We start from the raw sequence: 27911 nt of genomic DNA on the forward strand, positions 1-27911 counted from the left end.
GCCCACAGAGCCTTGCACTCTGGCCGGAATCAGCGCCCAGCCAGCCACATGCAGGCCCCCAGTGTGGTGGGGAACCATCGGTGGCCTCAGCTTCCTTCAGTGCAGGCCCAACTTCAGTGGGGACACCTTGTTTCTGTCATGATTCAGGAGAGCGTTGCATGTCATTGGTCGTGTTTTTCATCGCCCCAGAAATGCTTCTGCTGCATGAGCAAGTCATTTGCAGATAGCGAGCAGACTGTTCCCCGGTCTGTTGGATCCGGAGAACTGGAAACAGTCTCTTGATTATGGCTTCTGCCCCTCTGGGTGACGGGGTCCTTTGGGTTCTGGAGCCACACGAGACAACTCAAGAGCCAGGCCATTGGTGGCAAAACATGGGGACCGAGCCCCCAGACTAGACTTACCGAGCTAGTGCCCTTTCGGGGTTGTACTGAGCACTGCCCTCCTTGGAGCACCGCCCTCCATTTTTAGAATTAAAGATTTTCAAAGGTATTTTGAAGTCTAATAGGAGAGGACTTTGGTTGAAATATCTGAATTTTCACCTAGGTCTCCTCAAGGAGTTAGTACAGCAAAGCTGATCTGAGACAAAGCAGCCACACCTCCTGATCTTTGTCCTTTTTCTAAAAGCTTGCTATATCTTTAACCCCTTTCTGACTTCTGCCCGTTCTTAAAGCCCGCCAGAGATAGGATACTTCTAGGATATACTTTTCAGAATTCTCCAGCCTTATTTAATTTTAGAGGCTTCTGCATATTAAAACAAGGTGAACCATGGCCATGAGCTACTCTTTCCCCTTAACAGGGCCCGTTTTAGCAATCCTGTTCCCGCTGCTTTATGGTTTGCCAGTGGGAGCAAATGCCATCAGGCCAGAGCTAGTTGCATTTGTTTACAAAGTATACCAAGTGTGTATACTTCACTTGCTCTTGGCCATTGTCGTAGTGAAATGGTCAAGATGTCGTCCAAACTATCTAGTTCTTCTGTGGTTTGGTGTCTGGAGGGGAAAGGGGATCTGGAGACCTTGTGACTTGAAAAGATTCACGACATGGGGAGACTGGGTTTTCATGTGTCGTGTGTGTGTGCAGCTGTGAATGTAGAATGTGGCTTTTTAAAAAGCCATTATTTCCCCTTAATGCATCATTTTAAATGGTCCTTCTCCTGAAAGATCCGGTGTGGTTTTATTTCTAACACATTTGGCTTTCTGTTAGTTTATGGGCATCGTAGTTCTTCCTCTAGAAAGAACGTGTAGCTTATTACTTCCTCCTCCTGAGGGCGAGCCAGCTCAACTGAAAAACAGGTTCTAGAACAGACCAGGTGTCCTTGGAGTTGATTCGATTGCCCTTGAAAGGTGCCAGGAGTTTTGCTTCCCTGGGTGCTCCCTGGCTGGAGCAGATAGTGGTTCTGTCTGATCACTCTTCAAAGCTTTGCATGGCCGCCTTCCCCATGTGAAACTGGTACATCTGCATTTGCACAAGCCCCTTTAGATTTCATGTGGAATCTTTGCCTGTCTGGGGGGCAGTCAGCTTTGACACTGGGTCTAGGATGTTCCTCCAGCACCCCAACTTAGTGTGTAGAGCGTGGGACAAGGGGTGGTGGGTTTGGACCTGCCTCTCACTGCTGCTTCTGTGCTCTTTTTAGCAACCCAAGGAGATTTGTGGGCTGGTTGGGTTCTGTGACGAGGTGAAGGAGATGCCCATGGAGACTCTGGTGCCTGCCAAGGTGGTCTCGGAGAACGTCATCCCTGCCCTGGAGCTGGTGGAGCCCATAAAGGTACCTGGTGCCATTGGTTTTATGATGCCCCGCCACTCCACATTGTCACACCCAACACGGCACACACTCTTTTGGTTCCCTGCTTGGCTTTTAAAGGTATTTGAGTTTGAGACCATTAGTTTACAGTATCCCCTAAATTGATGCAGCGCCCCTACCCTCGTACATTTATCTCCTTGGTTATAAACCCTAATGCTCATGGGATCAAGTCTACGTTCTTAGCACACCATTCGAAATCATTTTTCAGTGCCCGGCTCCAACCGAACCTTTCCGATGTGCTCTCTGTGGCCTTGCCCACCTCCTTCCCCATGCTGTAGCTGTGGTACAGACTTGGTGTTCCCAGAACAGGCGCCCAGCCATGTGATATCTTATCACATGGCACTTGTGTGCACTTCTTGTTCCAGAACTTTCCATGTCAGTGTCACTTGACCTTTAGCTGTCTCGTCTCCTCCTGTTGTCTTCTCTCGGCACGTGTACCACGTGGACCACACAAGGGTTGTGTCTGGCAGAGTCGGAAGTGCTGCTGCTGCCCCTCCTGTCCAGTCGAGATGCTCAGAGGCTCTGGCCCATCTTGCTGACTGAATTAGTGGCTGGAGAAGATGGAGAGTTATAGCTTGTACTCTAGCCACATGTGATGCTCCAATTAAAAAAAAAAATCGGTTCCTTGGTTACACTAGCCACATTTCAGGTGCTTAGTAGTAGACTCATGTGGCTAGCGGCTGCCGTATTGTGTGGCACGGCCAGAGAATGTTGCCACTATCACAGAAAATTATGTTCAGCAGTATTGTTTTATCAAAGGTAGGCTCTGAGACTTGAAACGCAAGAGCAGACCTGAAACATGTTTAAAACGCTGTCTTCTAAACAGTAGACTAATAGTGAATCCTCTCTCTGTTCCTTCTCCCCCATTCGCCTCCCCGAAATGAATGCTGAATGATGAGGTCATTGCAGCCAAGCGGACACTGAATGGACAGCTCTTTGGGGTTGGGGGACAGTCTCACTGCTTCTGTTCCTGGTTTTGGGGGGGTGGTAGAGGACTGGGGAAAGGGATGGGTTTCCCACCATAAATTTAGGAGCAGCAGGGACTGGGGCTTGGACACTGGGAGGAAGCCACACCCCCATTCTGAATGCAGCAGGAAGTGGCCTTTGTGTGACGCTAGCCCGTCCTGGCCTCTGCCCCACTCCTTTAGAGGAGCAGGACCAAGGAGTGAGGCGAGGCCCTCAGTGTTAGGATTCTTCTGCCCTTTCAACAGAAGGATCCGGTCCCGGCAAAGGCTGATATTTACTGTGAGGTGTGCGAGTACGTGGTGAAGGAGGTGGTCAAGCTGATTGACAACAACAGGACCGAGGTACGTGGATTTTGGGAAATGATGCCATTGCAGAGGGAAGCGCTCCTGGCCCTGGAGGCAGAATGGCCTGGTGGGAGGACCCAGCCCGAGAGCTGGGTTTGGCCCTTGTGGGTATGGGACACCAGCCCGGGAGTCGGAACCACCACTTGCCAGCAGCCGATCCCCCTGGGCTGGGGCCGGAGGCGGCCTCTTTGCCCTGCTCTGTAGGTCTAGCCTTTGGGGGAGAAAACAGCACCTTGCTGTTGGCTCCCTGGTCACAGCATTTTCAGAGTCTCTCCCACACAGCCTCCCGTCTTCTCACATGAGCCTCTCTTCTTGTGTTTCAGGAAGAAATAATTCATGCTTTGGACAGCGTGTGCTCGAAGCTGCCCACATCCTTATCCGAGGAGTGCCAGGAGGTGGTGGACACTTACGGCAGCTCCATCCTGTCGATCCTCCTGCAGGAGGCGAGCCCTGAGCTGGTGTGCAGCATGCTCCATCTCTGCTCCAGCCGGGGGCTGCCTGCACTGACCGGTGAGCCCAGTGCGCGTGAGGCTGGCTGGCCCCTCTCGGGTTAGGGAGGGCCTTGCCAGCACTGAGCCTGTGCTCTCTTGCGTAGCACACGTGACGCCGCGGAAGGACGGTGGCTTCTGTGAGGTGTGCAAGAAGCTGGTGGCCTGTTTGGACAGAAACCTGGAGAAAAACAGCACAAAGGAGGAGATCCTTGCTGCCTTGGAGAAAGGCTGCAGATTCTTGCCTGACCCGTACCAGAAGCAGGTACGCTGTGGGCTGCTTTCGGCCCGAATGTCAGAACTTGCTTGGGACACGCAGGAGCTGGGTAGCTCACTGAGTGTACTGCTGGTTGAAGCTTTGAGGGAGAAGCAGCCATTTCTGCCTCTGGCATGGAGTCCACTCAGATTTTCTTAAAGGTGCTCGGTTGGCTCAAGTGGAGCCACTAGGGGGAAAAGAACATGAGCAGGTGTGGGTAGGTGTGTCACCTGGGCAGGCAGGGAGGCCCTGGGCCCGTTGGGCTGGTAGAAGAGCATGGCCAGCACCCTGCGCCCTGCTTGGGCCCACCTAGACCCACATTGCTGTTTCCCTGGCAGTGTGATGAGTTTGTGACGGCGTACGAGCCCGTGCTGATAGAAATCCTGGTGGACGTGATGGACCCTTCCTTTGTGTGCCTGGTAAGTGGCATTGGGCCGGTGTGGGTTCCTGGGCAGTGTGACCTGGGAGGTGCTGCATGGACCCTGGAAGGGTTCCTCCGAGATTTGGGGCCGGGGTCAGAGTCTGGGGATGGTGTGTGGGAGAACCAGGCGTCCAGGCCCCACCCCTTGACTCAGCAACCCTGCCTTTTCTGGAAAGTGCTTATTAGAGCTCTGATTCTAGCTGCTTCTAGAAGCTGATAATCATCTCAGTTTTGAAAAAGATTAGCTGGGGAAATCTAATTCTTCCCCCTTCTTTTGACCTTATAGAAAATTGGAGCCTGTCCCTCAGCCCGTAAGCCTCTTTTGGGAACTGAAAAGTGTGTCTGGGGCCCGAGCTACTGGTGCCAGAACATGGAGTCGGCAGCCCTGTGCAACGTGAGTAGCTCAGTGACTGCTCCCCAGGGCCCCCCGCCAGGCAGGCAGCTCGAGGGAGAATCTGCTCTAACAGGCTCCTCGGCAATCAGCTGTACCCTGTCTTTGGTGGGGAGCTGGGTGGGGAGGGGACACTGAGGCCCAGGGGGGCAGTTAGGCTTACTTATGGCCACCAGCAAAAGCAGGGCTCACTGCATTCTTGTCTTTGAGGAGAGAGCGGTGGCAGTGGATGTTCTTCAGTGTTCTTTGCTTCCACTTTCTTGCTTCTGCCTTCAGTCCCCTGGTGACAGGGTCAGATATGCATGAGGTCACCCGAGGGATTGCACAAAGCCCATCGGATTCTTGCACAAGGCCTCATGCCTCTTGGGTCACTCTTGCCCTGGCTGGCGCCCGGCCTGAATCTTCACCCAGGGCCTAGCGGAGCTCTGCTTGAACGGCCTGGGAGTTGGCTCCTGGCTGGGGGCCACTACCGGGTGACCCATGCTGCTTTCCTGGGTGGGGACGTTTCGGCTCAGCCTCTGTTACTCAATGTTCCTTTTTGTGCAACTTCTGCGTCCTCGTGGGGGTTCTTCGTGACCAATAAGCCAGCATCAGGGCTGCTGCAGGGAGGATGGTGAGGCCCACCCTGCCGAGCCCCTTGCCCCAGCACCCTCACCCTGCAGCATGGTCAGTGGTGGAGTGGATTTCTGTAGCTCTCCTGGGTACCTGGGCCCGTTTCTGAGCTGGCCTGAGCTGGTGTATACCTCTGACTCTTGGGTGAGGAGTTCTGCCTTGGGGGCCTCGATGCAGGGGCTCGGGTGTGTAACCAGAGGAAGGGGGTCCTGGGTCCTACCTGCAGGGGTGCTGTTCATCCACTGCTCTGGACGCTTGCCTTATGAGTCCCCGAAACTCATAGCCACCTACTGTCCCCGAGTTTAAATGAGATGCTGTCCCGGGTCTTTAGCATCTGGTGCCATCCCGGCTGATCTAGGACAGGATAGCGGGTCCCAGTTTTGGGTGCCGGCTGATGCACTAATGGGCCAGGGATAGGGTTTGTCACCTGCAGACTAAACTGTTTCCTCTCTCCTGTCAGGCTGTCGAGCATTGCAAGCGTCACGTGTGGAACTAGAAGGCACGGTCTGTCTTAGAGGGACTGCAGTATCTTTTCCTGCTTGTGTGTCTGGGGGAACGAACACACAGATCTGTTGGCTTTGTTGTAATAAAAATAATAGGAGCCCTCTCCCTCAGCCCCTTTCTTCTCACCCTCATCTTAGCATTGCTGTCAGCATGCCGCTGGCGTAGCTGCTTCAGTGTCCCTTTCCTGTCTGCTAGATGGATGCCGACATGCCGTACACTGGAGGTCTTTTGAGTCTGTCCCTGCATGGTGGTTACCCGGAGGAGGAGAGGGGGCTCTGGCTGTGGGCATGAGCCAGAGCCTCTTGACTGAGGTTGTCCGTCCTCCTGGATGGGCCTTGGGTGCTGAGGCCTCCGGAGGCCTGCTCTGAGGAGGGACCTTCCTGCCTCGTGGGCCTGCTGACTGCCAGACAAAGGCAGTTTTATATGAAAGATAAGAGGCTCAGAGTAATTATTAGGCTTTTTAAACAAACAAACAATGTGGTTCTCACTGTAATAGAGCCGCTGGAAGCAGCTGCTCAGGAGACCTGGTGGGGCCGGGCTTGCTACCCTTGGGTCAGCCTTTGATTCGGCTTTCCTGGTTGATGCCCTGTTTGTTTGGAGTTCTGTGGTTTGGGGTGGGAGGGGGAAAAAGTCTGCCTGAATGTAACCTGCTAGCTCTTTGTGGAGGTCCTGAGGGCCTGCTTTTGTGCGTGTGGACAGTGGTGACTGTGTCATGCCTGCTCTTGTGTCCACCCTGCTGCCCAGTGCCCCCCGTTGCTCTGGGCAGTACAGCTCCCTCCCCTCTGACCCCCTCCTTGTAGATGGTCTTTTTGACCTGCAAATAAATGGATGACAAGCTCCTAAGCCTCTGGCTTCCAGGTAGAGGGGCTGCTGGCCTGGGGCCTCAGCCGTTGCCCTGCCTTCTCTCCTGTTTGGCTGCATCTTCTCCTCCACTTCCAGTTGCCAGGAGACAGCAAGACGTGCAGTTGCTATTAAATGAACTTACCGATTTTGTTTGTTTGTTTTACACTAAAATTTCTGTGATTTAACAATAAAGTCTGTCAACCAGAGGCCGAGTGTTTCTGTGACACCTCAGCCAGAAGAGTTTGGCTGCTGATGAGCTCCGAGGCCGTGAACCTGTAAGTGCCCAGCAGTCCTATGGCCCCATTTGGCCAGAGAAAGAAAATGCCATCTGGTCCTCCCTGACACACCTGGGGCCAGCAGTGGGCAAGCGGTCAGGGGAGTGCCCCCAAAGGTGGGTCCAGAGCTGCCCTGTCCTTACCCCCCAACCCGCCGGCCCAGCCCCACGGGTAGTTTACCAGAGCCAGAGTGAATTGCCGGTTCCTTGTGACTTGCTTTTTTTTTTTTTTTTTTTAAATTCAGACCGTGCCAGAAACGTTCAGTGCGTAGCAGTTGAACAAAACCAAGGGGAGAATATGGAGGGAATAACTTAATTTAAAAAAGGAATACACACGAACACTCTATATTCAAAACCCAAGGGAACATCAGTCGTTTTACGAGCCCGGCACGTTTGGAAAGCCAGTGAAATGGAGAGAATGCCGCTGGCTGACATTGACCATGTCTGTGTGGGGAAGCAGGTTACTCTCTGCCCCCACCTGGATGTCTGGCCAGGGATGTGGCAGAAATGCACTGGGACTTGAACTGGAGTCAGAGAGTCAAGGCCAGGCAGGGTATGCCTGCTGTGGGCTCCCTCCCCGGTGCTGGACTCCTGTGCCGGTGCTGGACTCCTGTGCCGTGAGGTGGGGTGGGAGGGGAAGAGGGCCGGTTTGGCCTCTTTTCAGCTCAGCCTGGGCTGAGATCATCCTCAGACTCCTGGGCTCTCAGTGACCCTCCTTACCTCGTTCGTAGATACTCACCCTTTCTGTTTGGTTTTCTTAAAAAAATAACAAATTTTATGAAGGTAGAGATCAGATGCCGAATGAGCGTCTGGCAAAAGTGGAATCTGAGCAGCTGACGTGGGCCCTGCTGCTGGGCCAACCCAAGGCTGCGCGCCCAGAGTTGCCTGGGGAGGCCCCACCCCCGCCCGGAGGTCCTGCCCCTGCTCTTGCCCCGGGAGGGGTGGGGTTGGGCTGCTCATACCCGTCGGGCTCCCCCCATCTAGTCATAGCTCTGTGATCTCCAGGGGGCTCTCCATGATCACGTCGCGAAGCTTGTGTAGGGGCGTGGATTTGGCGGACTCGGTGCGGGCGTTGCACTCGAAGGCGCTGGCCTCGGCGGTGGTCAGCGTCTCCACTGAGCGGCCCAGACCCTTCTGGTCATCCTCGGGCAGGCTGTTGAGGTCGGTGGCCAGCAGCGTGCCCGTGCTGCCGTGCATCACGTGGATCCCATCTGGCCCTTTGAGCTCCGTAGGCGGCTTGTGGCAGAAGTGCAGGCTGCCCTGGCCGGGGCTGCGCTCCCCTGGCTCCTCTTCCAGCTCAGTCTGGATCAGCTGCAAGAGGCCGGGACCCCCACGTATTCAGGGCAGGGCCAAGCCCTGAGCAGGTGGAAGGCCCTGAGCCCCACCTGCTATGGGCCTGTTGCCTCCCTGCTGCACATGAGGAACCCTGAGCTCGTGCAGCAGCAGGCCTGTGCGGCCTGTGGCAGTGTTTCTCAAACTGGGTACAAAGGGGAGCCATGGATACTTCTGGTGCTACAGATGTGTTCTCCGGAGCATGGGCTTCCTATGAGAATCTTTCAAATCTCCTGTATTCACTTTGATCTATAAAGACCCTGTGACTGCAGTTGTGGAATCTGGATTTATTACCACGTTGGCCTTAAGCAGGATCAACTCCTAACTGTGGCCAGCCGGAAAGTGTCCACAGTTGAAGCTGGAGGGGATTAATAAGGTAGAGCAGAGACTCACAGATGGCACTTTTGTCCTTTGTGGAGCTGTTCAGTTTTAGCTACTCCAGTTGGGAATATTGGCCCAGCTGGAAATCTGGGTTTTTAGATAAAGTCTGACTTGCTAAGGTGTTGACACATCACTGCAGGCAAATAAGTATGTATATCTATTTGACCCTACAGCCAATTTCTTAAAATGACATCACCTCTCAAAGGTATCTTCTTGGGGCTCCTGAAATCTAAGAAACACTGCCTCAACACCCACCCACCCACGCCTGGGGAAGCCCGCTGTGGAGCCCAGAGAGCAGAAGCAGAGCCCGCTGTCTGACTCTCTGAACCCCCACCCAGTGCAGTCTTGGGCCCTAGCTCCTGATCTCCAGAGACTCCGAGGAGGGTGAACAAGAGAGAGAGAGAGAGCACCCCCAGGGCTGGGGCACAGCACACAGCTCCCGGCCCACCCGCTACCTCGGAGATGGAGGAGTGGCAGGAGGAGGCTTTTTGCACCATCCGCTGTGCAAAGAGCTTTTTGAGCCGCAGGTAATCCTCCAGGACCACCTTCAGTAGCGAGCCCTGGGGGAGGGAAAGGGTTAACCCCCAACCGAGGCCCTCCCATGCCTGCCCCTCCCATCACTCACTCCCATAACTAACTCAGGAGGGGGTGACGGAAGGCACTCTGGGAGTGTAGGATGTACAGGCCTCTGATCCTAGGGTAGAGGACTGAGCAGAGCCTGGTGACAGCGGCCAGCCAGGACCCATGTGGGCTTGTATCTCAGAGTCCCGGCCTCCAGGACACTGCAGGCTGAAGCAGCTCCTTACCAGCCCGGGGCCCTGGCCCCTCTCTGCCTTGGTGTTCTTGCCCCGTGGAGGGCAGGTCTAGCTGAGTCCCTAGAGGTGGAGAAAGCTGTTTCCCAGGATCCTCCCCACTCCCTGCATCCTCTGGAGTAAGTCTGAGCTCAGCCGGGGGTCTGGGTGCAGGAGCTGCAAGGAGGGCTCACCTTGATGGGCCCCTCCCGAATGATCTGGCCCAGCTTGGCAATGTTGTCATACTCCTGGATGGCCGCCCGCAGGTACCGGTCATCATCAGGCTTGACTGCTGCTGGTTCACGCCCAAAAGTTCCCTGGGGAGAGGGGGTGCATTAGCTGGAGGTGAGGTAGACCGTGTGTGCGCGCACGCACGTGCAGGGCAGTGGACCGGTTCCCCCCCAGCCACCCAGCTCCTTGGCCAGTGATGGCAAAGAGTGTACGCTACCTCCACCCTGTCCCTCCTGACTGTCCACACCCCATCCCTGCCCCAGCCCAGGCCTGGGCTCACGTGGGTGCGGGTAGGGCTGCTCCACAGGTCGGCGATCTCACTCAGGTTCTCTGGCAGGTCATCCTCGTGCTCTGCCTGGGCAGCCAGCTCCAGGTTCCGGCAGAAAGGATCCAGCCACACGGGGTTGGCCCTGCAGGTGGGGAGTGAGTGGGGTTGGCGGGAGGGTGAGGAAGGCAGGCTCGAGTGGACAGATGCCCTTGGAGCCTCGCCCCTAACCACCCCCCCCCCAACCGTTTCCCGGGCCGTAGTTGTGCTTTTCACAGGACTGGGGCTTCAGGGCCGTGAGAAGCAGGGCCCTTGCCTGTGGTACCCGTGGGTGCGTCCTCCCGCCTCAGGATCCTGCTAGAACCAGGACAACATGTCCATCTGGATCAGCTTTGGTGCAGAGTCCTCACCCTGTATCCGATGCCCAAAGCCTACGCCCCCTGGAACTTGGGACCCAGTCAGGGTGGGGAGCCCAACTCGGTGGAGAGAGAGGGGTACCCGGCCCAGCAGGGGGCGCCCACACCCCAGGTTTCAGCCAGTCCATGATGCCCTCAGTGCTTGAGAGGCAGCGGGGACTTCACCGCAGCTGGGTCCTGGGTGGGTCTCTCCAAAGTGCACCTGGCAGGGTTCAGGGACGCCACTTCTCACTCACCCGTCAAAGGAATACTTGTTGGTGTTGGGCATGTCCATGATGTCAACGAAGCCGCGATTCCCTGCAGGAGAAGGGTTGGGGTGTGGGGGGAGGGGTAGACCCTGCTGGGGCTGGGGGCCCGGGCTGTCACCCTAGGCCCTCAGGGGCCCCTCCTGCCCTCCCACCTCCCCACCCATCACAGCCCTCTGACCTGCCGAGCCAGCCACGATGGCTTTGAGCTTCCTCTTGTGTCTGGAAAGAAGCAGAGGGGCCCGTGAAGGAGGCTGCGGCTGGGCTGGCGTCTCGGCCTTGACGGCCCTGCCTGCCTCTGTGACTGTCCCAGCCGCGTTCTGGTCAGCCTATCTCAAAAGGCAGGGCACGTAGGGGTCACTCACACGGTCCTGTAGTACCAGTTCATGAGGATGAAGAGCATGGCAGCCAGGAAGAGGAGAATGGCCAGGACGATGATCGCCATCTAGGGCAGGAGGGCCAGGCATGAGTGGCTGAGAGCACCCAGGGCAACAAGGGGACGGTGGGGGTGGTGTCACCAGGGGTACCTGCAGGGCGGACATGTCATCGGGCAGCTGGACAGAGATGGCGGGCTGCACGTCTAGGACGTTGTAGTTCCGGAATAGATTCCTCAGCTGCTCCTTGTTTTCATCGATCATCTGGATCACCCTGCGCGAGGGGCAGGGGCCTCAGCTCCCATCCTCAGCCATTCCTCGAGAGCCCGTCCACTCAGGCCAGCCTGCCCCCACATTCACCCCCGACCAAGCCTTGCAAGATTAAGGCCCACCCAGCTCGGATAGCTTTGTATCTTACATGGTTCACCATCCCTTCACACAAGCTCCTGTCTGATGCTCACAATTGCTGTAATACTCCCATTTCACACATGGGGAGAGTAAGGCTCAGCTGGGTGGAGCTCTGCTCATACACCCAGATCGTGTTCTCTCTACCCGCCCTGCCCACGTCTGGGGTAGAGCCCCCATACAGCAGGCCTGATGGTGTTATCCGTGCCTCCTTAGTAGGTCCCCTCTCCGACTTCCAGGGCAGGGAGGCAGACCGAAAGACAGGCTGAGCACAGACGCCCACCCACCGGTCCACGTCCAGGATACGGTTGGTTTCGCGGTTCACCACGTGGATAAGCAGCTCTGTCTGTGCGAAGTTCACCCGACCCTTCTTGTCCACGTGGAACTAGGCGAGAAGGGGCATCATGGGGTGTGTGGCAGGAGCAAGGGATGGGATGGGCACCTCTTCTCACAGCCTCTCCTGCCCTACCCTGCCAGTGAACCCGTCACTACCGGATGCTCACCAGGGGCCAAGCTCGATGCCAGTCACTGAACCAGGCACTATTATTAGCTCCCATTTTATAGTTGAGGAAACTGAGACCCAGAGACCTGGAAGGACTTTCCCAAGGCCATGCATCTAGGAAATGACTGATCCCTTTCATACCCCTGACCTCTCTGCAATGCCCTGTCCCTGCGGCCTGGTCCCCCTTCTCCCTCCACTGCCCCTAGACCCAGGGTGGGTTCCATGGGGTACCTGCACGTCATCAGTGTTGACGATGGCACCGGTGATGTTGGAGAGCAGGCGGATGAACTCCTCCTCGAAGCCACGCACGCGGTCGGGGATCTCATTAATGACGATCTTGACCCGCTGGTCATCCCTCAGGATGTAGATGCCAATGATGGCTGTGTCATTGTGACCTGCCAGGTCCCGGGCCACAATGTCCACTACAAAGTAGCCAGGGCTGTAGGCCATGAAGAGATCGAAGGTGCGCAGGATGCCATCCACACTCCCTGTAGGGAAAGCCTGGGGGTGGTGCACTTTTTCTGGAGAATTCTAAGTTTTTATTTAAACATGCTGCATATTAAGACACAACTTGGACAAGTTTGGGACTCTGCTGTCCCATGCTGGGATGCTATAGAACACTTCCGAGTTCCCTCAGTATCATCTCTCTGTCTCTTACACATACACATGTGCTTCATAATTCCACAACCATAGCTGAGAGATGACCAGCAGTGGTACAGCATAGTCTTCTCTTAAAAGACAGTAGACCTGGGTTCAAAATCTGCCACTTTCTAGCTTTGTGACCTTTAGCAAGCCTCTCTACGCTTATTAAGGTTAAGAGCAGTGCGAACTCGGGACAAAGGGATGGTGTCTGGTTGTGTGACTGGAGGTGGCAGCTCATGAACTAGACTTCAAAGGGTGGCTAGCGGGAGCATATCTGAAGGCAGAGTTGAAGGTCAGGATGGTATTCCAGGAGGTGAAGGCCAGGGGAGGATGGTGTGGAGCAGGCTGAAGGAATGGTGAGCAGGTCAGCCTGGGTGGGCATAGTGCCCTCAAGGGTAGTAAGGGGCTGTGAAACTAGAAAGAGGGATTAGGAGGAAGACCTGGTGAGCCTTGAAAGCCAGGCCAAGGAGGCTGGATTGATTGCTGTGGGCAGAGAAGAGCAGGGAAGGGGCTGGAGCTGGAGGTATGGTAATGGGACACCCACTGGGACACCTTCTAGAACACCTTCTAGAACCTAAGAAAGAGACGCTCAGCTATCCACACAGGCAGATTCACAAGCAAACATGCATACTTCTATGTACAAGTGTGCTTTGTATACTTGGGGAGAATTCTGTCTCCCCAGTGCCTACCTAGCACAATGCCTGATGCAGGCGAGGGTGAGGTGCACAAATGGAAAGATAGGTGGATATATGGAAAGGAGAATGGGAGGATGGAAGGATGGATGGATGGATGGATGGATGGATGGATGGATGGATGGATGGATGGTCAAATGGGTAGATGGGTGGGCAGATGGATGAATGAGAGGATGGATGGATGGGTGGACAGATAGATGAATAGGTGGGTGGATTGATGGATGGATGGATGGATGGTCAAATGGGTAGATGGGTGGGCAGATGGATGAATGAGAGGATGGATGGATGGGTGGACAGATAGATGAATAGGTGGGTGGACTGATGGATTGTTCAGTGGGTGGGTGGGTGGATGGATGCATGAGGAGATGGGAAGAAGAAGAGAAGAAAGTGGGTGGGTAGATGTAGAGATGGATAGGTGGATTAGAGAATAGATCGAAAGATAGGTGGATGAATGAAAGGATTAACAGATAATGGCTGGCTGGCTGAAGGATGGATTGATGGGTGGGTGCGTGAATGGAAGGACTGACGTGGCTGGTTGGCTGGCCAGCCACCTATACCCTGGGGTAACCCTACAGACCATATCTCCTCCAGACGATAGTCCATGAAGTGGCTGGAGCCCCTACCCATCGTGAAGACCTGGCCCACATCCTCAGAGTCATTGGCAAGGGCCCGGAAGTAGTGGATGGCCAGGATGCTGTAGAAGACGAGGCTGTTGTTGCCAATATCTGCATCCAGGGCCAGAACTTGGATCAACTCTGAGCCCATTTTAGCGTCGGTGGCCACTCCTGCAGGAATGGGCAGGCCGGTGTAAGCGGCAGAGCAGAGGCCATCCCATACCCCAGGCCCAGGCTCTGGTCCCTGCACCTGCAGTGTACTCAGCCTTGGTGAAGCGTGGTGGCTGGTCGTTGATGTCCTCCAGCACGACACGCACTTCCTGCAGGGTAAGGTCAGTGACCAGGTCCAGGGCTGGGGAGTGCCCATGGGGAGGTGTCCAGCTGCGATTGCTTGAGGCCTTGACGATGAAGGAGAAGATAGCTTCACGCTCCCTGTCCAGGTCCCGCAGCACCAGCAGACGCCCATCGGGCTGCAGCTGGAAGTTCTTCTCTTCGTCGCCGGCTGCGGGGGGGACCATGGCACAGTGTGAGGGGCAGGGCGGGGGTATATTTGGGTCATCTCCAGCCCCAGGGTAGGTAGGCACTAGCCCCATCAGGCCTCACCTGCGATGAAGTAGTACACGATGGCGTTGGGGCCCTCATCTGCGTCCACAGCGCCTGTCACGTTGCCCACGAGGGTGCCACGTGGTGAGTGCTCGGGAACTGTCATCAACTGGTACTGGGGGCTGCCTTTCTGCAGGGGGAGAGGGAGGTCATGGGAGGCCAAGGGAAGGCCTGAGCTTCTGGCTCCTGCCAGAAGGCCCTAGGCAGTGTTTTTGTGGGTGCTGAGGGAATTTTTTGCCCAGGCCTTGCGGGGTGAGAGAAATTGCTGTAACCTCAAGGGAGCAAGGGCTGGGCTGGAGACACTCCAGCTCTGCCCTCAGGGAGTGTCACCCGTGACATCCACCATGAGGGCAGGACTGGGCTTGGCACATTCTCTGAAATCTCCCAGCACTTAGATGGATGTTTGAATGAGGAGGGCATGAGCTTGAGCGCGCACGCTCTCTCTCTCTCTCTGTCTCTCTCATACTCTCTCTCTCACACACACACACACACACACATATGCACACAGTCTCCAGGGAACATTACATCCTAGGGGCACACAAGAAGAAAAAAACACCAAGTTAGAGAGTCTAAGTCCACATGAAGAGGTTCAGCCCCAGCTCGCTAAAGCAGAACTGATTTTCAGGCTTGTGTGAGCGCGTGTACAAACATGGGAACGTCAGCTCCACGAGTCAGGCATTTTTGTCTGCTTTTTTGACTGCTGGATAGTGCCTTGACCTAGTAGCTGCTCAATAAATATTTGTTCTGTGAAGTGCTGTGCAGTTTCCACATGTAACCACGTGTATCTACGGCACAGTGTGCACAGGAAAGTGTGTGCACATGTGCTTGCAGGCAGGTGAGTCCCTGTGTGGGTGACCAGTGCGGGGGATGGGTGAGCTCACCGGAGGCCTCACGAAGAGGGGTTCGTTGTCATCGATGTCCTCCAGGGCCACCTGCAGTGGCTGCATAGTCTCATAAGGCACTGGCTGGCCCAAGTCACTGGCCACCAGGATGAGCTGGGGGGCAGAGAAGTGCAGTCAGAGGAAGAGACGAAGGGCCCCAGGCAGGCATCCCCAGAGGACAGGTCACTACCCTCGCAGACATTCTAGGTGGGGACATTGTGGTCCTGTGTCCAGAGCAAAGTCTCTTCTTCGGCCCCGCCTCTCACTGGGCCCCGCCCCTCGTGCCATGCCCCACCCCCTTACGCTGTACACTGCCTGCTTCTCTCGGTCCAGGCGCTGTGCGGTCTGGATGAGCCCGCTGATTGGGTCGATGGTGAAGTACTCCCAGTCCCGGTTGCCTGTTGTCTTCAGGAAGCTGTAGCGCACGGCCCCATTGAGGCCCTCGTCCTTGTCTGTGGCATAGACCTCGTACACGTTGGAGCGCAGTGGGATCTCCTGCAGGGGGCACGGGAGGGAGGCTCCTGGGGCATCTTGAGAGAATCCCAGCTCCCAGACCCGATGGAGCTCTTGTTCTTTCTCCTCCCCTAGCAGAATGTCCTCGCCACCTTTCAGCATCCTTAGGAAATGCCTGTCTGCTTGGCTGGACTCTCCTGGAGTCTGAGCATCTGCTAGAACATCCCTTCACCCCACCCCCAGCTAAGGCCACTGCCCACTGAAAGTCCAGCCTGGGATCCACCATGCTGCAGACTCTCTCAGGGTGACACCCTTCCAGGGGCTATCCCATCCCTCCGATCCCACTGCATGCTGAGGTTTAGAAGACAGAAGGGGAATCCCCAAGCTGAGGCCACAGCCACCCTCTGTTCCCAGGTCTGTCTTGCTCTCTGCTACCCCAATCACAGGAGTTCTAGGTATACCCAAACAACACCATCCACCCAGTGGGGTACCTGAAAATGGGGGGCATGCAGGTAGGGTGACATGGTATGACATGGTGGCTAGAGACTGGACACGTGCATGCTAATCTGTTACTAAATCACCACGTGACCTAGACATGTCACTTCACCTCTCTGTGCCTCAGCCTCCCGAGTTCTTTGAGTTAAGCCTGAGATATCAAAGAACCCAATTTACGTCAGACATCGACCCATGAAAAGGCTGCCAAGTGCACAAGAAAAAAACAAGTTTCTTTGCGTTTAGTTCAAAAATTATCAGCTCAGCATGGTTTCACTGTTTATCTCATTGATCACGACAATCAGAAACTCCAAATGGCAGTCACATCTAATTGACAGAAAGTGGGATGACAGACATAATTACTAAACAAATGCTGGTTGTTTGGGAGACATGAATCTTTCAAAATAGGGACCCCTTGAAGGGAAAAACACTTAGTAAAAGGGGGGCTTTGGCGTGCAAAAGAACTAGATTATTATTAATTGATACCCTTCCTCACTCTACAAAAAAAGATTTGAGGCAGCTTACAAGAATGTATACGAGTAAATAAGTTAAAAAAACTCAGGGTAAAGAAAAAACATGGTTGGCAGGAAGATGGAAACTGAGGGATGGGAGATAAGGCATTGTGTGCTAAGTCCCTGCAACATCATTCACGGTGGACTGACCACTATGAGCTCCCTAGTAGGCAAAGCAAAGAGGGCCACTGTATCATTGCAGTAGACACAGGAAAGGGCAAATCACAAGGTAAAAGCATAGAGTTTCCTAGAGCTCAGGCCTGGGAGAAATTTCTCTTGTGGGACCTCAAAGAGGAGATAGAGTGACAGCAAGGACTTAACACTGACATTCTGAAGTTTGGGGAGCAAAGAACAAGTGGAAGACACCCCAAGTATTCTACCAGGGAGCATTTTGGGCTTGGGTGCTGAGAGGAAGGAGGGGAAGGGCAGGAGTCAAAGGAGTACTTCCCCATCTTTACAAGGCGATTGAGAGCAAGGCATGAAAGAAGAATTGGAGATAGTCAGAAGCTCAGCCACTTCCCCTTGTTTCTTATTTTGATGCTCATCCTCAAGTCCCAGGCTGTCTCCACACTGGTATCAGCAGGAACAACAGACAGACGGAAGGGGCTACGTGTTTATTTCGAGACAAGTGTAGGGGAAGTGACTTGCGGGGAGACTGTCCTTCTTGGCAGACATTTAGGAGCAAGAGATGGGGCATCTACTATTATAAGTCTCACTGTGCAGATGAAAAAACAGACTCAGGGAAGTCACTTGCTCAAGGTCATTTGGCTGATAAGCGATAGAGTCTGATGTGAATCCAAGAGCTTTTGCTGGCCCAGCCCTTCTTACTAACGACTGTTCAATACTGCCCTGTGTGGCACTGAGCTGGCCCGTTCCCTACTCTGGCCTCAGTTTCCCTGCTTTTGCAGTGGGGGCCCCTTTACCCTCTCAGGCTGCAGGATGACTGCAGGATGGAGAAGTGGGCTGAATACTGGAAGGGGGTGTAGGTAGCAGGAGGCCCCGGCAGGGCAGCAGTACCTCTCTGATGTGGAGGATGGTGCCATTGGGTGGGCGCACAAAGATGGGGCGGTTGTCGTTGACGTCGATGACCTCCACCAGGAGCATGGCGGTGCCCCAGAGTGGGGGCTGTCCGCCATCTGTGGCCACCACGGTCAGGTTGAACCTCTCGTAGGACTGCAGTGGCCGCCTTGTGGTCACCAGGCCTGAGTCCATGTCCACGTGGAAGGCCTCTGGCAGGTGGGGGCAGGAGAGCAGGGCATGGCTCTGGCTAAGACCTCCTTCCCATCCCTCCTCCTCCGCTTCCGCCAGGCCTGGGGCTGCAGGAAGGCAGCCTGCCCCTCCCACCCCCTAAGGCATCATCGGTGGGGAGCAGGCTACGTACCCACGCCCGGGCCCTCGAGGGAGTAGGCCAGCTCTGCATTGGAGCCCTCATCCTGGTCGGTGGCCATCATGGTGATGACGGAGGTGCCCGCTGGCTCATTCTCATACACGCTCGTGCTGAACTGGGGCTTGGAGAACTGGGGCCGGCAGTCGTTAATGTCCAGCACCTGGATTACAACCTGGAGGGGAGGTTGAGCTCGAAGGTCAGGAGCACACTGGGGGCTGCTTCCAGTGACCCGGTCACACAGGATTAAGCCGCGGTGGACAGTGCCTGCTGTTTAGTCTGACCCCAAACTATTTAACCCCCTGACCCTTAGTTTCCTTAGGTGTACGTTGGGGACAATAGGATTTTCTCTCTCAGGGGCTTGTGAGGCTTGTCCGTGATGGTATATGCACAGTCCCTGGCCTGAGTAAATGCTCAGCAACTAGTACTGTGGTTAACAGGTAATCTGTGTCTGGGTCCTGAAGCAGGGACCCCTCCCCACCTAGCTCCTACTCTGTCCTCTGGTCCTTCCCACACTGGCCCCATATATCGGACTCTAATTTCTGGACCTTAATGCTCGACTGTGATTCCTCCACTCCCAGAGGTCCCTCTTGACTGGGATTTGTGTCTAGCCTGGGACTTGGCTCTGTCTGCTGACCCCAGAGCCCAGGGTAGGTCCTATGGATACACCAGGAGGCCCTCTTTCCCTGGCTGCTGTGGCCCTGCCTGACTGCATCCATAACAGAGCTCTTCACAGCCATGATTTTAAGAACCCCTTTCAGTGCACAAAGCACTTTCCCACCTCCCATCTCCTGGACTCACTACCAGCCTGGGAGGGAGGCATCAACATCACTGCCCCTGCCCTCCACTCCCTGCAGCTTTGACAACCGAGGCTCAGAGAGGTTACATGACAAATGCAGTGTACTCAGCTAGTGGAACCTTAGTCTTCTGACTACAAATGCTGTGCTCTTCCCAATACAGCACACGCCTATGTGACAGGACAGAATGCAGGTATGTGCGAGTGCTCCCAGCCCTGTTGCCTACCTGCCAAAGAGAATTCTTCTTTGCCCACCCAGCTTCTCACCTCCCCACCGTTCAGGAGACTTTTCTTTGGATGGTTAGGTTATTGCTGAGAATTGGAAGAACTGAATACAGAAGGACAGGACTGGAAAGGGCAGAAAGAAGGGGGAGAAAGAAAGAGAAAGCAGAGTCTTGAGGTGTGGGACTCTGGATGGAAATGGGGACAGAGCCTAAAGGTGGGATGCTGGCCTCCCCAGAGCAACTGCGTGGACAGTAGACCTGGAATGGAAATGGGGTTGTGAATTCGATCCCTCATTAATGTTCTTTAAGAGACATAAAGATAAATGCTTTATAATTATGTTTGGTTGCTGGACTGTGTTTCTTTCAACGGGACAGCATGGAGACACTGGGCCATGTGGAGCCCCAGCCTTTATTTGGGTTACACCCAGGTATGTTGAGCTGCCTTAGCAGGGGTTTGACACAAGAAGTTTCTCCTACAGAGTCCCCGTCTCCCTAAGCCACAGCCATCGTGAACCCCCAGCTAAGCTGTTGCCTCTCCTTCCTGCCACCACACCTCTTGAGGGGCCAGGGTGGCTCTGCTCCTGCCCTGCAGCAGCCATTCTCTAAAGGCTTTGCCTGTTGCCTCCACAATGGCAGTCCTTAGCGTCTCTGCTCCACGCAAGGGTCCCTCACCTGCACCGAATTTTCTCGACGGTTGCTGGCTACATCCCCAGGGTTGTCTTTGGCCAAGGCAGTCAGGATATAGTGCGCCTTCTTCTCCCGGTCCAGAGAGGACAGAACATAGATGTCACCCTAGTAGGGGGAGGGAGGAGTCAGGTCCTTCGTCAATTCAACAGGTATTTATTGAGCATCTGCTACGTGCAGTCACTGTTCTAGGCTCTGGAGATACAGCACTGAAGAGACGACAGCCCCTGCGCCCCGCGCAGCTCTCATTCTAGTGGCTCTTCTTGTCCTTACTACCCCAGGTCACCTGGAGATGGGACGAATGGCCCAGGCTGGAGCTCACTACCTGGCCAGGTACAAAGTAGTACTCCATAAGTATTCACTGTTCATAGTGCCAGGCCAGGAGTGTGTTTTATTGTTCACACCAAGAGGAGGGAGAGAAACCCTGCTGAAAGGGCAGAGTGCAGGGGGATGTGGGCAGGCGGTGGGAGGGAAAGTCCAGCTCCAGCCCCACAGCTGGGGAAGGCCCTGCCTGGCCAGCCACCCTCAGGCCACAGGCCTCTCTCGCTGTACTGCAAGAGCAACTTTGAACCAATTTGCCGACATTTAAAATCATCACCCATCTTTTCTCTTGAGCTTCTGCATTCCCACAAGTCTGAGACCCATGGGAGCATGGGGGCTATGTCCATGGGCACTTCTTCCCTCTCCCAGCACTGAGGATAGGGCCATGTACACAGTAGGTGCTCAAATACTGTGCCCAATTTCCGCAGAGCTTCCTATTTTTGACAGTTTCAAAAAGCAGTCGCATGGACTTGAATCAAGTCTTCCGGTCTGGTGGAGACACATCTCAGTTTTTGTCCCACAAGGGGCTAGTTCCAAAAGACTTTGGCCACTTCCTCCCATGTCTCCTGGGACAGATAGGCCGCAGTCTACAGGATGTCTGGGACTCTGAAAACAGGGCTTGCCAACTTGGCTGAAAGACCTCTGAGGCTATAGATGTCCAGGTGGCAGGACCCAGAAACAGGGGGATGACTGTAATACTTTTGGTGGCTTCTCAGCCTGTGACCCAGGGCCCGTCCCACTTCCCACTCCCCAAACCCAGGCCCCTCCGTTGCCCACTCACTGTGGTGGGGCTGATAGCAAACTTGCCCTCGCCGTCCACAAGGCTGTACTCAATGAGGGCGAAGTTGCCTGAGTCGGCATCAGTAGCAGTGACTGTCAGGATGACTGTGCCCACAGGAACATCCTCAAAGACGGCTCCCTGGAGCCCAGTGAGCAGGGAGAAAGCATGAGCCATGGTCAGTCCTAGAGTCTCAGCCCTTGCCCGAGAAACTCACTGATGCAGAAAACCCGGAGCATCAAGCTACTCATGGGTAGTCATTCCCACGGGACTTAAAGGCTGGCAGGGTGGGAGTGGGAGATGCCCAAAGGTGCCAAGGAATGGATGCAGGTCCCAGACCCAATTTGTTGGCCTGGGCACCCACCTGGTAGGAGAGTTGGTCAAAGATGGGGTTGTTGTCATTGATGTCCACAATCTCCAGGTAGACAGGAATCTCAGCTGCCCGGGGTGGGGACCCATTGTCTGAGGCCCTCACGGTAAAGTTGAGCCAGTGCACTTCCTCATAGTCCACTGTCCGATTGGCGATGACCTTCCCTAAGACACAGAGACACCCACTGCCATTTTGGCCACCCCTCACTCGTGGAAGCTCTCTAAAGTATGATGAGAGGGATCTGGGGCTCTGAGGGATGAGTGTGGTCCCTTGAAGGAGGAGGGTAGCCAGGCAGCACTGCCCAGGCCAGAGGGCTGAGAATAACTGGCATCCAGCTGTTCTCCTCACTGGAGGGGCGAGAAAGCTATTCACAAGTCAAAGGAATCCACACTAACATGCTGAGGACCTCCTCTGGGACAATTCCCTCTTGGCCTTCTTGCTCCCTAAGTGATACTAACTGTGGAGGTTGGATGGTAGAGAGGGTGATGGAGTATTCCAGGTTTCCAGCAGACACCGAAAGGGGCTTCCATCCCAACCTAGAGCTAGGCACTCTGTCCTTGCCTGTAGTTTGGGCATCTGGGAGTGACTAGAATGTTAGCCATACTGGATCTGGCCTAGCCCACTGAGGGGCCCCAACTGGAGGGTGAGAAGCGAGCCATGGTCCCTCTCGGAGGCTAAGCGGGCACAGACACATGTTCCCCAACCCTCCTCTGGCTGATTTCCCACCTACCTGCTGAGGAGTCTTCCAGCTGGACATAGCCCGGGGGTATCAGGTCCAGCAGGGTGTAGGTGATCAGCCCATTGAGGCCCTTGTCGGGGTCCACGGCTGCCACAGCGATGAGCGTGGTACCTGGGGTGGCCCCCTCCAGGATCCTCTCCGTGTAGTAGGTGATCCCAAAGGGCTTGAATTGGGGCGTGTTATCATTGACGTCCAGGATGTTGACCGTCAGCTTGGCTGGGGTGGAGGCAGGGGGTGAGAGTGGCATGAATGGGCCCCAGTGTGGCTGGGCCAGGCCTTCCTACGTCTCAGCCAAACCCAGAGAGGATGGCAGCATCTCACAGTCCTCCTGGGGCTCCCTAAAGCTTGCCCCAAGCCTCAGGTGGTGGCATGGCCTGTGACCCTCGCCTCTGGCGTGGCCACTCACTCTTCCATTGGAAAAGGGGCTCGGGTTCTGCCAACTGGCTGGGTAACCCTGGTGGAACCCCTGGCCTTCACTGTGCCTCAGTTTCCTAACCTGTCCCGTGAGATGGGACTAAGATGATCTTTAAGACCCTTTCCATGATTCAGCCTTTTGCTTCCCCTCTGAGTTGTTCCCTCTATATAACCAGCCTGGGTTCTTTGCCTCTCTGAGCCTGGGACAAGTATTGGGTTGGCCAAAAAGTTCGTTCGGGTTTTTCTGTAAGATGCCATGGAAAAGCCTGAAAGAACTTTTTGGCCAACCCACAGGAGAAGACCAGGTCTGCCCTTCCTTCCCGAAAACTTGGGCCTCTGGGCTGTATAGATAAGCAGCCAGTATCTGCCAGGCCTATCTCCCCACCCCAGCAGCTGTCCTTGCCTCATGGCAGAGTCCACGTGAGGCCACCCCATCCCTACACCCTCCTCCCCACTCCCTGCTTGGCCCACACAAAATCCAGTGCCTCTAGCAGCCCATCCGGGCTCAGGCTGCAGGCAGGGTGGCCTGTGCCCAGCTGCAGGAGGCAGCATGCGTGCCCCTCTCTTCTCTGCCGTGGTGCCTGCGTCCCCCAGTGTGGTGTCTGTGGCCTCAATTCACCTTTCCTTGCTCTCTGCTTCCTCTGGCCTGACCAGGTGGCTTCTTATCAGACCTGAAGTTCCGATCTCACATCCAACCACACCCTGCTTCCCAGTTCTGACAATGGGATTCCAACTTAAGTCTCTGTCAACCCATCCTTTTCCCAGTCCCCTTCCAGCCTCTACCAAGCCTTCTCCCTACTCTGAGCCTTTGGAGTTCAAGATCACACACAATTCTGGGCTTCTGGATCCTCCACTGCTGAGCTCTGCCTGACAGCTGGGACCCAGGGCCACCCTCAGCCTCACTGTAGCTGCCACCTCCCCCACCCCTCCTGCGGCCTGACGACTGGCAGCCTGAGGCTGGGTCCCGCTGCTCCCTCCCTGGGGCCAGGCCTGTGCCGGTTCTGGGCCTGTCTCTCTATGGGATCATGTGGGAGATACCTGTGGGGAGCCTTACCATTTGGCACACTGACGGAGCGCTCTGGTAGGTCGCTGGCTTTGTCAATCACTGAGAGAGTGACCTCATAGGTGGCAACCAGTTCCCGGTTCAGGGGGGATTTCACCATTACAGACCCTGTAGACCAGACGAGGTCAGGTTCAGCCTGAGGGGAGCCCCCTAAAGTCTGGGCCTCCCAGGGGTGCTCCTGGCCAATCCCCACCAAGGGCAATGATCCCCAAAGGACCCAGGACTTGCCGGTCTCATCTTTGGCTGGGATGACACCACAGCCATCTGCAAGCTGGGGGCACGTCACTCTGCCGCTCACTCACCGCTTACTAGCCAGGAAATTATTTAACCTCTCTACACCTCTGTTTCCTCATTTGTAAGATGAGGATAATTACAGTACCTACCACAGAGGGCTATTTGGAGGATTATAACAATTAACTGAATTTACATTTGTAAAGGGCTTAGAACAGTGCTTGGCACTTAGAAAAAGTGCTATGTAATTGCTTGTTTAAAAAACGCTTGTTGGAATTCCCTGGCTGTCCAGTGGTTAGGACTCCACGCTTTCACTGCTGAGGGCCTGGGTCCTATGCGCAAGCCATGCGGCGTGGCCACACACAAAAAAGATGCTTTTATTCCACAACCATTGAACTTACGGTTAAAAATGGTTATGATGGTAAATTTTATATGTATTTTATCAAGATTTTAAAAATGCTTGTATTCTAGGGAGATCAAGCATAAAGGAAGGTCAAGGCAGCTAAAAAACCCTGAGGGAGTTCCCTGGAGGGGACAGTGGTGGCACAGCCTAGACAGTAAGGCCCACCCCTTCGTCTTGATTACGTAGGGCTGGGTTGCCTGGGGCACCGTGAAAGGAGCACCGCCCTACGGCAGTACTAGTAAGGAGCTGTTTCCTTCTCTCCTATCCAACGCCTCCCCAAGGCCCTGCCTGTCCTCCAGAGGCTTGGGTTTGAACTGGACAGACGGAGTTTTGCCCATCTCAGCCTGGTTCTGTTGGGACCTCTCTTCTTCCTGCCAGTTTGAGGGCCTGGTGGCTCTTCCTCCCATTGGCCTCATCCTAGGGTGAAACCTCCTCTCTCTCTCTTTTCCCAGCTCCCTCTCAGGCATTGGGGTGTCTGGGATTCCCGTCCCCCTTGGCAGATCCCTCTGCTGAGCTCCTGTCCTCCTCGGGGCCCCAGCCAGGGGGCAGTCACTTACCCTGGGCCGCCGCCTCCTCCTCCTCCTCCTCCTCTTCCTACTCTCGCTCCCCGTCCCCGAGGCTGGGGAGCGAGGATGGGGAGAGGGTGGCTGCATTCAGTCTGCAAAGGCTGAGCCACGGCCTTGGCGCAGGCCCCACAGGGTGGGAAGGGTGGTAGGGGTGTGGTGGGTATGGAGGAAGGCGATGGGGTGAAGCAGAGAAGAGATGAGGTGGGAGGCGACAGAGAATCAGAGCTCAAACCTGTGGGCCTGCCAGCCAGGAGGAAGAGAGAAGAGGGTCAACATCAGTTAGTTCAGGGTGCAGAGGGGACGGAGCAGAGTAGGACATGGGGGATGGAAGTGCTCAGAGTTGACCAGGGCTGGAGGTTCGGGAGGGATGGGGTGGACGGAAAGAGGCAGAGGGGCAGGAGGCCAGCGGAGCAAGTGGGAACCCAGTTGGAGAGGCACACTCAGAGGGCTGAGGCTCTGGCAGGAAGAAAGGAGAGAGAGGTGAGCAAGGGAGGGGGAGAACGTGAGGAAGAGGGGCAGAGAAGACACTGGAAAGGAAAATAGAAGAGAACAGAGTCAGTCAGAGGGAGGGAGGACAGAAAAAGATGGGCAACAGTACAGCATAAAGTTGGGCTGGGTCATGGAGCAGCTCTCCATGGTCCTGAGAAACCACTGCAGCAGGAATTTTGCTAACCTGACACATGACTAAGCTACCTAATTCCTCCTAGTGGCTCATGGTTTTCCTGTCTTCCTTTTTCCTCAGAGGCATACTGAGTTAATCATACTCTCCGGTTCACTGCACACTATGGTCCCGGGCACTGTTCTTGTTTTATGTATGTATCTATTCCCTTTTATTATCATACTCCTCTCCCCTTGGGCAATGTATTAAAGTGTATTTTTTATTTGAAGCTGTTCCTGAAAATCATGTATTGTTTTTGTGTATGTATTTTACATTTCTGCAATGGGATTCTGGTATATATAACCCATTCTATTTCTTATTTTTTTCAGTAAGTACTTGTGTTTTTTTTTTTTTTTTTTTTTGCGGTACACGGGCCTCTCACTGTTGTGTCCTCTCCCGTTGCGGAGCACAGGCTCAGCGGCCATGGCTCAAGGGCCCAGCTGCTCCGCAGCATGTGGGATCCTCCCGGACCAGGGCACGAAACGTGTACCCCACATCGGCGGGTGGACTCTCAACCACTGCGCCACCAGGGAAGCCCCAGTAAGCACTTGTTTTTAAGGTCTACCCATGTTTCTCTGTGTGCGTCTCATCTGTTGCTTCTAACAGCTTCCTGGTATCCCATGATGTGCACCCACCACATTTTACTCTCCAACATCCCAGGGATGGATGCCTTGGTTGCCTCCAAGCTCCTGTCACCAATAACACTGCAGTGAACATCCTCAGATGTTCCCATTATCGACCTGAGAATTTCCTTGGGACATATACCCAGGAACAGAATTGCTGGGTCATGGGGTATGAGTGTACTTTGTGTTGGATTGCCGTCTAGATGTAAAGTTAGTCGAAATTCCTACAGCAGCATAGGATGTCCCCACATTGTCACCAATACTCAATACTGTCCACATCCTAATGTCTGCTAATCACATACGGAAAACCAATATCTCACTGATGTTTTACTATGCATTTCTCTGAATAACAATGATCTTTAGCCTTTTTTCATAGCCATGTTAGTTTTTCTGTCACTCCTCTGGGCCTTCCAAGAAGGACACCTGTAAGTTTGTCCCATGTCCCCTACTTAACTCCCCAAAGGAGCAAAAACACTGAACTTTTGGAAAAATGGTAAAACCATCAAAATTATAATAAGCTGTGTAAATCATGAAAGATAAGCCACAGTTCCCTTTGTTTTGTGGTAGTGTAAGAAAACCATTAAGGGTATACACACACACATATGTAATATAGAAATATGTGTGTGTGTATATATATCATATATATTTTTCTGTATTATATACATATATATGAAACTTAGAGACAACTTAAATGGCCCAGATATATACGAAGAAAGTGTTCAACCACCCGGTTATTAAAGAAATGCATATTAAAACAAGGTGCCATTTACCTATGAAATTACAAACACGAAAACTGTGTAATATCTAATGCTGTCAAGAGTGTGGTGACATGGGCACTCTCATATAATACTAGTAGAGTAAGAGAATCAGACAGAGAGGGAGCTGGTCAAGGGAGAAGGAAGAAGAGAAGGGAGAGAGGGAAAGAGCCAGGAGAGAGGTGGCAAAGAGAGGTAAGGATGTGCTGTCAATAGTGGGGAAACGAGAGGAGGAAGGAGCAGCTGAGGGAAAGGGAGGAACAGAGTGAGAGAACAGAGAGAAGGAGGGTAAGGGAGAAAGCAGAGAGCCAGGAGACTGGGGCAGGGAGTCAGGAGGAAGGCTGGAGGGGAGCAGGCCCTTGTACCTGTGTTGATATTCACGGCAAAGGCGTCCTCCTGGTCGGGCACCAGGCGGTCAGTGTCATCCTTGGCCACGATGCCGATGATGTGGTACTCCAGCTTAGGGTTGAGGTCACGGTCGATGGCAGTGACGTTGGCAATGACCGTGCCTGGCTCAGCTGACTCCAGCACGCTCACCGTCTGGATGGGGTTGAGGAACTCAGGGCGGGAGTCATTGATGTCATCGATAAGGACAGTGATGATGGCTGTGCCCGAGAGAGGGATGGTGCCCCGGTCGGTGGCCACCACTGTCAGCCTATAGGATTCCTGCTCCTCCCTGTCAATGGTGGCATTGCCGACACGTATGACACCAGTGACTGGGTGGATGATGAAGCGGTCCTGAGCCCCAGCTTCTATTCGGTAGATGAGCTCCGCATTGAGGCCACTGTCCTCATCTGTGGCTGTGACCTGAAGGACTGAGAATCCTGTGGGGGTGGGAATGGGGAGCAGCTGAACACAGTGGCTTCTTCTAAAAACACCACACCGAGATACTCTTCTTGGTGGTTCACAAGGGCCTCTTCCCACCATAGCCTTGCCAGCATCTATCTTTGTTTTTATTGTTATATATAAAGCCTACTTTATTTTTAAATTTATTTATTTTAATTGAAGTATAGTTGATTTACAATGTTGTGTTAGTTTCAGGTGTACAGCAAAGTGATTCAGATATATATTTCGAGATACGTATAGGTATATATATTCTTTTTCAGATTCTTTTACATTATAGGTTATTACAGGATAATGAATATAGGTCCTTGTTGTTTGTCTATTTTACATA

At 54.3% G+C, this 27911-nt stretch overlaps 2 protein-coding genes across 5 annotated transcripts in view; one reads left to right on the forward strand and one right to left on the reverse strand.

The window, feature by feature from the left end:
- PSAP (prosaposin) overlaps nucleotides 1-6829 on the forward strand; it is a 32832-nt gene extending 26003 nt beyond the window's left edge. For both annotated transcript variants that reach the window (XM_081229917.1, XM_081229918.1), the window contains exons 8-14: nucleotides 1631-1762; nucleotides 3010-3105; nucleotides 3432-3618; nucleotides 3704-3861; nucleotides 4191-4271; nucleotides 4560-4667; nucleotides 5737-6829. In XM_081229917.1, coding sequence (XP_081086043.1) covers nucleotides 1631-1762; nucleotides 3010-3105; nucleotides 3432-3618; nucleotides 3704-3861; nucleotides 4191-4271; nucleotides 4560-4667; nucleotides 5737-5772 — 798 coding nt within the window. In that variant the 3' untranslated portion in view covers nucleotides 5773-6829. The remainder of the gene's footprint in view (nucleotides 1-1630; nucleotides 1763-3009; nucleotides 3106-3431; nucleotides 3619-3703; nucleotides 3862-4190; nucleotides 4272-4559; nucleotides 4668-5736) is intronic.
- Nucleotides 6830-6953: 124 nt separating this feature from the next.
- LOC308614999 (cadherin-23) overlaps nucleotides 6954-27911 on the reverse strand; it is a 72811-nt gene continuing 51853 nt past the window's right edge. For 2 of the 3 annotated variants that reach the window (XM_081229885.1, XM_081229887.1), the window contains 23 exons: nucleotides 27103-27561; nucleotides 23493-23609; nucleotides 22016-22240; nucleotides 21280-21449; nucleotides 20919-21056; nucleotides 19805-19924; nucleotides 18110-18287; nucleotides 17746-17957; nucleotides 15575-15766; nucleotides 15272-15385; nucleotides 14391-14520; nucleotides 14038-14289; nucleotides 13797-13958; nucleotides 12071-12327; nucleotides 11625-11722; nucleotides 11086-11206; nucleotides 10924-11003; nucleotides 10740-10780; nucleotides 10550-10610; nucleotides 9913-10042; nucleotides 9596-9718; nucleotides 9066-9170; nucleotides 6954-8208 (listed from right to left, as the gene is read on the reverse strand). In XM_081229885.1, coding sequence (XP_081086011.1) covers nucleotides 7882-8208; nucleotides 9066-9170; nucleotides 9596-9718; nucleotides 9913-10042; nucleotides 10550-10610; nucleotides 10740-10780; nucleotides 10924-11003; nucleotides 11086-11206; nucleotides 11625-11722; nucleotides 12071-12327; nucleotides 13797-13958; nucleotides 14038-14289; nucleotides 14391-14520; nucleotides 15272-15385; nucleotides 15575-15766; nucleotides 17746-17957; nucleotides 18110-18287; nucleotides 19805-19924; nucleotides 20919-21056; nucleotides 21280-21449; nucleotides 22016-22240; nucleotides 23493-23609; nucleotides 27103-27561 — 3812 coding nt within the window. In that variant the 3' untranslated portion in view covers nucleotides 6954-7881. The remainder of the gene's footprint in view (nucleotides 8209-9065; nucleotides 9171-9595; nucleotides 9719-9912; nucleotides 10043-10549; nucleotides 10611-10739; nucleotides 10781-10923; nucleotides 11004-11085; nucleotides 11207-11624; nucleotides 11723-12070; nucleotides 12328-13796; nucleotides 13959-14037; nucleotides 14290-14390; nucleotides 14521-15271; nucleotides 15386-15574; nucleotides 15767-17745; nucleotides 17958-18109; nucleotides 18288-19804; nucleotides 19925-20918; nucleotides 21057-21279; nucleotides 21450-22015; nucleotides 22241-23492; nucleotides 23610-27102; nucleotides 27562-27911) is intronic. The other variant, XM_081229886.1, reaches the window with a different exon arrangement.

Source organism: Mesoplodon bidens, assembly GCF_964165515.1.
Source record: "Mesoplodon bidens genome assembly, chromosome: 1".
In the NCBI taxonomy this organism is placed as follows: Eukaryota; Metazoa; Chordata; class Mammalia; order Artiodactyla; family Ziphiidae; genus Mesoplodon; species Mesoplodon bidens.